The sequence below is a fragment of the Stenella coeruleoalba genome, assembly GCF_951394435.1.
Source record: "Stenella coeruleoalba genome assembly, chromosome: 16".
Lineage (NCBI taxonomy): Eukaryota > Metazoa > Chordata > Mammalia > Artiodactyla > Delphinidae > Stenella > Stenella coeruleoalba.
In genome coordinates this window covers 12,118,489-12,125,185 of record NC_137162.1, presented here as the reverse complement: position 1 = coordinate 12,125,185, position 6,697 = coordinate 12,118,489, and the positions used below count along the sequence as shown (strand labels likewise).

At 55.0% G+C, this 6,697-nt stretch overlaps 1 protein-coding gene and 1 long non-coding RNA gene across 3 annotated transcripts; one reads left to right on the top strand and one right to left on the bottom strand.

Annotated features, from left to right (window-relative positions):
• Nucleotides 1-757: 757 nt before the first annotated feature.
• On the bottom strand, nucleotides 758-3,310 carry LOC307175610. 2 transcript variants are annotated; one of them, XR_013824382.1, is made up of 4 exons: nucleotides 3,260-3,308; nucleotides 2,994-3,172; nucleotides 2,105-2,238; nucleotides 758-908 (listed from the first exon to the last, which is right to left on the bottom strand). It is a non-coding gene; the product is annotated as an uncharacterized lncRNA (long non-coding RNA). The 2 variants fall into 2 exon arrangements; XR_013824381.1 differs by having other exon boundaries at nucleotides 2,994-3,310.
• Nucleotides 3,311-3,626: 316 nt separating this feature from the next.
• Nucleotides 3,627-6,484, top strand: NANOS1 (nanos C2HC-type zinc finger 1). Its single transcript, XM_079900878.1, has one exon. It carries the CDS (start codon nucleotides 3,861-3,863, stop codon nucleotides 4,734-4,736), a length of 876 nt encoding a protein of 291 aa, XP_079757004.1. The 5' UTR covers nucleotides 3,627-3,860; the 3' UTR covers nucleotides 4,737-6,484.
• Nucleotides 6,485-6,697: the final 213 nt, after the last annotated feature.

Sequence of the window (6,697 nt, the reverse complement as noted above, 5' to 3'; positions counted from 1 at the left end):
GACCGGACCTGGGTCACCAGCCCTCTCCTAGTAAAATCAGGGAAAATAGGCTGTTTCTGCTGGTTCACACCCATCACAGCTCATCCACACAGGGCGAGGGAGAGACTGTTCCAGTACAAAATTAAGAAAGCAAGAAGGAGAAAGTGGCTGTCACTTCACACGATTAGCCCCCTCGCTGATCGAGGAAGGAGCTGGAGCCCAGAGTGGTAAAGTCCCACGTCCAAGGCCACAGGCGACTTTGCAGAAGGACCAAGATAAAAACCCAGCCCCTGGCCCAGCAAGCTCCCGCCACTTCACCACGTGGCTTCTCAACCCACTACAGCTGCCTCTAAGCCCCAAAGGGCAGAAGCCCTGTCCCTGGGACCCTCTGAGCTCGGCCAGAGGCATGACATGCACAAAGTCGACACCATTACAGAAGTGAGCCCCTGATATACCCAGGCCCCAGGGCGGGGGGAGCCAAAGCACTTCCTGTCCCTCGCGAGAGCTTGGCAGGCGGGTCAGCGGGAACCCAGAGCCTGACAAACAGCGTCTCTGTAGCTGCCTGGACACCCGCCAAGCTGCCTCATTCCCTAGGGCTGACCTCATGTTTCTGAAGAGCCTCAAGACGCCTGAGGTCTGTGTGTTGCCTCTCATGGTTCAGTTCTGCTGCCAGCAAAGGAAATGGCCCAGGATGGCGGCTGGGGGCCACGTGGAGAGGTGGAAACTCAGAGCCCAAGCGTCCCTCCCCACTACCCACCCCTGCCCTGCCCGACTTGTGCCACACAGGCCCCCTTCCAGAAGAAACTGAGCGATGCTGTCTAACCTCTGAGATGAGGCCCGTCCTGATCTGTCTTCCTGCCTCCATCAATCTGAAGGTATCCCTCGAAGACACTGTCACACTCTGACTCCTTCTGTTTCATTCCAGACTTCTGGAAAGGGAACAAAAAGGCAGTCAGACTTCATCTATCGGAACATCTAAGAACATCTCAGAAGTCAGTTCCACTGCCTCAAAGGGAGCTGGAGAGCTCATCTGAGGCCTGTGCTTGGTGACAAAAGTAACTCCTGATTTACCCTAGAGCTGGACCAGGCAGCCATTCCAGGCTTTCTGCGGTCACTGACAGTGTACTGAAGCCCAGGGTGTCACCCGCCAAAAAAAAAAAGCCTTTATGAACTTGGCCTCCACTTCCAGGCATTCTTTCAGGGCAAAACACCTACTGTGGGCAAGGCAGCAGACAAGGTGAGCAGCCTAGGGAACAGAGCACAGAGCCAGGCCCCAGGACACACGAGCATCCTTTCACTTCTCTCCAGGGCATCTATCTGACCATCACCACAACCCACCCACCCAGGTTGTAGCTCCGAATCAAGGCATTTGTTTCCATTCATGTTCACTTAAAAGTGTTTATTCCCCTTGCAAAACCACAAGGGCTAAAAAGTCATGTGAGGGAGGAAAGAAGGCCTCGCTTATTTGCCATCCTCTCTTTGGCCTGACCAAGGGGGACTGGGCCCAGCAGCTGGCGGTTTTAAACTTTCCTTGCAGAAGTTTTTCTCAGAATGGTAGCTCCAGTCTTCAGAACTTGAAAAGCCTGCATACCTTGAAAGTATGCAGGCTGCAGGAATTTTCCATTTATAGAATAATATCCTTCATACCACTCTGGGGGCCAGCGTTCTCGTGGTAAGAGCTCGGAGTTCAGTGTCAGCAAACCCGCCACACTTCTGCAGGAGCTCCACGCCATCTGGGCCCTTTTATTTATTTTTGGTGGGAGACGGGAGGAAATAAAGGAATAGCTTTTTAACTTGAGTGCCAACACAAACTTGGAAAAGGAACTGGGTTGGCAAGTACAGAATATCACTGCCTGGTTGGGGACTTAACTGTTAGGGAGTAGTAGGTGAGGAAGAGACTGAAAAACATTTCTTCCACCCCACATGCAGACAGGTGGCCAGAACAGGCAACACGTTACCGCCTCAAGGCCTTCCCCATGCCTGCTACATGGCCTCTGGATTGCTCCCGAGGGCAGGGGCCCATGCCAAAGGCACAAGGCTCCATCTCACTTCTCTTCTTCCAGTTTTCCCTGTGTGCTACATTAGATTTCTGCTGATGCATGCACAGACTCAAAGTCTGAAATACCTCCAGGTTCCATGATAGAGTGGGAAGGCCACCATGCCAGTCATGAAGAGGCCTGAGTCCTAGTTCTGGCTGTGACAAATTCACCGCGTGACCTTAAAGGAGCCCTTCTCTTCTCTGGGTCTCATTTTCTTCATCTGTAAAGTAAGATCGGAGTGAATAATCCCAAAGATCCCTTCCACTGCTAACATTCTGACTCACTCATTCATTCTAATGTTAACCTGTGCCAGCGCTAGGTTCTGGACATCCCCTCCTGGGCTATTCTAAACCTGCTGGGCACAGCCAGACCCATCAGCATAGCCTAATGACCGCTAATGACGGCTGCAACACCAGCCTCCCAGTCCTTGTTTCAATAGCCACAGCTCCTCCAGAGAGAGGAAGGAAAACCCTGCCCTGCCCCATGAAGCCAACTCTGCCTGCCAGCTCAGCCACCAGAGGAGGTGTTTTCCCTGTCCCACAGTACCCTACAAGAATCCTCCCAGTAGCTAATACCTTCCCTACTTTCCATCTTTTTAAAAAATGTATTGCCGCTTCTCCTGGGAAGGACATAACAACCTTGGGGCCACCTAATCAAGTCTTCTGATTTATTTTCCAAGTTTTTAGAAAAAAATTTTATTCATTTCAAAGTATTCAACTGTGACGCTGAATACGCTGTTATTCAAATTGCACATACACCTAAGATTTTAATACAGCCCCCCGCCCCGGGGTTGGGGGTGGGGCAGGGAGCGTGGGGAGCTACACACACACACACCAATCACTGTCCTAAGGCCGGAAGATTATCTGGCCCAGCCCTCATCCCCACCTGTCACCAGCTAATGGCCACCTAGTCTCGGAACACCTGTTGGGAGGTGCGTCGTGCTGTGGAAAAGTCCTGCGTCCTTCCACTACTTACTAGGCAAGAACCAAAACCTCTCTGAACCTCTCTGAGGTTTGTGCGAGGATTTCACCAGTTGAAAGCTCTCCAAAACGCTGTGCAAACGGAAGTTACTTGATTGCTGGGCTGCTCTGACTTAAAAACTGCATCCTTAGGTCGCGCCAAGTCTTGCCTCCCCACGTCTTTTCTTGCCGATGCTGGTGAGAAGGAGAGAGGAGAGATAGGGGTTTCTCAGAAGGCAGAAGGCTAGCCCAGGGCACTAAAGGCTGGGAGGTGGGTCTCACCACCAGGCCGAGGGAGATCCAGGCCTGGTCATCGGTTCCAAACCCAGAGAACAAGGCTCAGGCTCAGGCGGGCCCCAGCAGCCGCCCCTCCCGTACTCCTCTCCCCTACTTTCCCCTCCCCTACCAGCTGCGCGGTAGGGCACGCCCCCTCCCCCGATTCACCAATCAGAGTCCGGAGCGGCGCCCGTGGCGCAGGGGGCTCAGGTCGGCAGCCAATTAGCGCAGCGGCCCGAGGCGGTGCCTCGCCCGCCCACTCCCAGAATGAAAGCCGCCCCGCAGCTGGCGAGGCTGGCGCAGCGCGTGGGGCGCGGGAGCCGCGCGGGCCGGAGCTGAGCGCGCTCACTGCCCGCCCGCCCGCCCGCCCCCCCGCGCGTCCGCCTCCGCTCCGCCTCGGTCCGGGGCACGGGCGAGGTGGCCGGGGCGGGGTAGGGCAGGGGGCAGGGCCGAGGCGACGAAGCCGGGGGCGGGGAGGAGCGGGGCGCGATAAAAGGCGGCGAAGCGGCCCCACCCCGAGGCAGGCCGGCGGGCAGGTTTAGCGCGTCCCTTCCGTCCGGCCCGCGCCGGCGGCGGGGAGGCGGCGCGAGCGGCCCGTAGCCCACCCATGGAGGCTTTTCCCTGGGCGCCCCGCTCGCCCCGCCGCGGCCGTGCACCCCCGCCCATGGCGCTCGTGCCTAGCGCCCGCTACGTGAGCTCCCAGCGCCCAGTGCACCCGCAACCCTTCAGCTCGTGGAACGACTACCTGGGGCTCGCCACGCTCATCACCAAGGCGGTGGACGGCGAGCCGCGCTTCGGCTGCGCCCGCGGCGGGGACGGCGGCGGCGAGGGTTCCCCGCCCTCCTCTTCTTCCTCGTCGTGCTGCTCCCCCCACGCTGGGGCCGGGCCCGGGACACTGGGGCCCGCGCTGGGGCCGCCCGACTACGACGACGACGACGACGACGACGACAGCGACGAGCCGGGATCCCGGGGCCGCTACCTGGGGGGCGCGCTGGAGCTGCGCACGCTAGAGCTGTGCGCGGACCCTACCGAGGCCGGGCTGCTGGAGGAGCGTTTTGCCGAGCTGAGCCCGTTCGCTGGTCGCGCCGCCGCCGTGCTGCTGGGCTGCGCCCCCGCCGCTGCTGCCACCGCCGAAGTGGCGCCGCGCGAGGAGCGGGCCGCGGCGTGGGCGGCTGAGCCCAGGCTGCACGCCGCCTCCGGGGCGGCCGCCGCCCGGCTGCTCAAGCCCGAGCTGCAGGTGTGTGTGTTCTGCCGGAACAACAAGGAGGCGGTGGCGCTCTACACCACCCACATCCTGAAGGGACCCGACGGGCGAGTGCTGTGCCCCGTGCTGCGCCGCTACACGTGCCCCCTGTGCGGCGCCAGTGGTGACAACGCACACACCATCAAGTACTGTCCGCTCTCCAAAGTGCCGCCGCCGCCCGCCACCCGCCCGCCGCCGCGCAGCGCCAGGGACGGCCTGCCCGGCAAGAAGCTGCGTTGAGGACCCGGGCTCCGGTCTGCTGCTGCCACCTGACGCCACCAGGGTCGCCGCCTGCCCACTCTCGTATTTGGTCTGCGCACTCTCTCTCCCTTGCTGCTGGGGAGCATGGAGCTCAGCAGTTGGCTCAACTTGGGATGTCGTCTTGGTTTTCTCAAAGGAAGCCGACGGTACTGAGTACTTTCCTGTCGAAGAGCGGTTGAGAGTAGACGCTAAAGTCTTGATTTATCTCTGGTTTGTGCACATCCAGACGGTGAAGGCTGGGTATTCCGCTAACTGAAATGTGGCAACTTAGAGGCGCTGTTTATTTATACGTCGACCTATTTTAGATGCGCATCAGTATGAAATTGTCTCAGTCTAATCTTGGATGTTTAATTTTATGAATGGAGGCACTTTATTAGGTCTAGAATATTTTTTTAAAAGCCTCTTAACTGAACTGGCGATTTTATGGAATGTCAGCAAAATGACTTTTATTGTTTGAAACAAGTAATATTTCTGTTGTCCTTAATCAGTTATTATAATTCCAGGCGAAGCAAGCCCCCCTGCCTGGTAGCATCATTAAGTGAAGGCTTAGTAAACTTTCCAGTATTAGTTTGGGTGGGTGTTCCCTCCTTGTGGCTTGTTTCTGTCCTAGCTGGATGTAGCAGGTAGAATACAGCTCCTTATCCTTTTATGTACCAGATCTTTTATTACTGAACGAGCAACTAGTGTTTTCCACCTTTAAAAGTCGTGCCAAGTTATAATGTTGTGTACACACTTGAAAATGGTGCTGTTTAAAAAAACTTGTGCATTTATACAGTATGTTAATTCATTAATCTTGCCTTTAACTCTGGTACTTGGCCTTTTGTCTATGCCCCCCACCCCATTCCAGTTTTGCAAAACATTTGTCATCCTTCAGATCAAAAGGGAGTAGTATTAATTCACTGTCTGAATTGCTCAATTTCAGGGTTCCTGAATAGTGGAAAGCTCATTCCAGCTGTTGCCTCTCAAACTAAATGTAAGATGGAATCCTTTGAGCTCTGGAAGGTCAATGTAATAACCTGGGTTCAGGAAGGTTCCACTCTGGGCTGTGTTGGCTTTAAGCATCAGAGGCAGTCCTCAAACTGGTATAAGCACTAATTAAAGGAACTATTGTGGGGGGGGGGGGGCAGGAGACAAGGAACACAGCCTCTCTGATGTTCCCATTCTCACTGGAAGATTATCCTTCTCTTTCTGGAATCCCACCAGTTATCCATAAATGAGATTAAATCTAATCCTTAGCAAAGGTGCTTGACTCCTACTTTAACCTCCCACCCTCATTTTCAAATCCACTGTAGTGAGCACCACGCCATATCTACCATCAGGACAGACACAGAAGGCAAAAATGGAAATGAATTAAGATGAAGTCATCTGAAATGTATAAAATCACTCTCTGAAAATACCAGCAAGAGATTTAGTCTTATAGAGGTTCCAGGAGAGCTTAGCTAGGTTATTAAAAATTAGACTGCTTTCATGGTAAACAACTAACTTCCTCCACAGCCAATTTGCCTGATTTGAACATCCTTTGAAGCTGCTGTAACACTGGGGGGGCTTCCCTGGTGGCGCAGTGGTTGAGAGTCCGCCTGCCAATGCAGGGGATACGGGTTCGTGCCCCGGTCCGGGAAGATCCCACATGCCGCAGAGCGGCTAGGCCCGTGAGCCATGGCCGCTGGGCCTGCGCGTCCGGAGCCTGTGCCTCCGCAACGGGAGAGGCCACAACAGTGAGAGGCCCGCGTACCGCAAAAAAAAAAAAAAAAAAATAACACTGGGGATAGCTATGAGCGTTTATTGGTCAAAGGAAGGTGCATGGGCGGGGGATGGACAGGACGATTTCTTGGTCAGGAAAAAATAATCCACTTGACTAGGCCTAAACTCAAGTAGCTTAATAAAACCATGAAATTAACTTATTTTCTTCAGTTTTGCTAGAAAACATACCAGTTTAAATG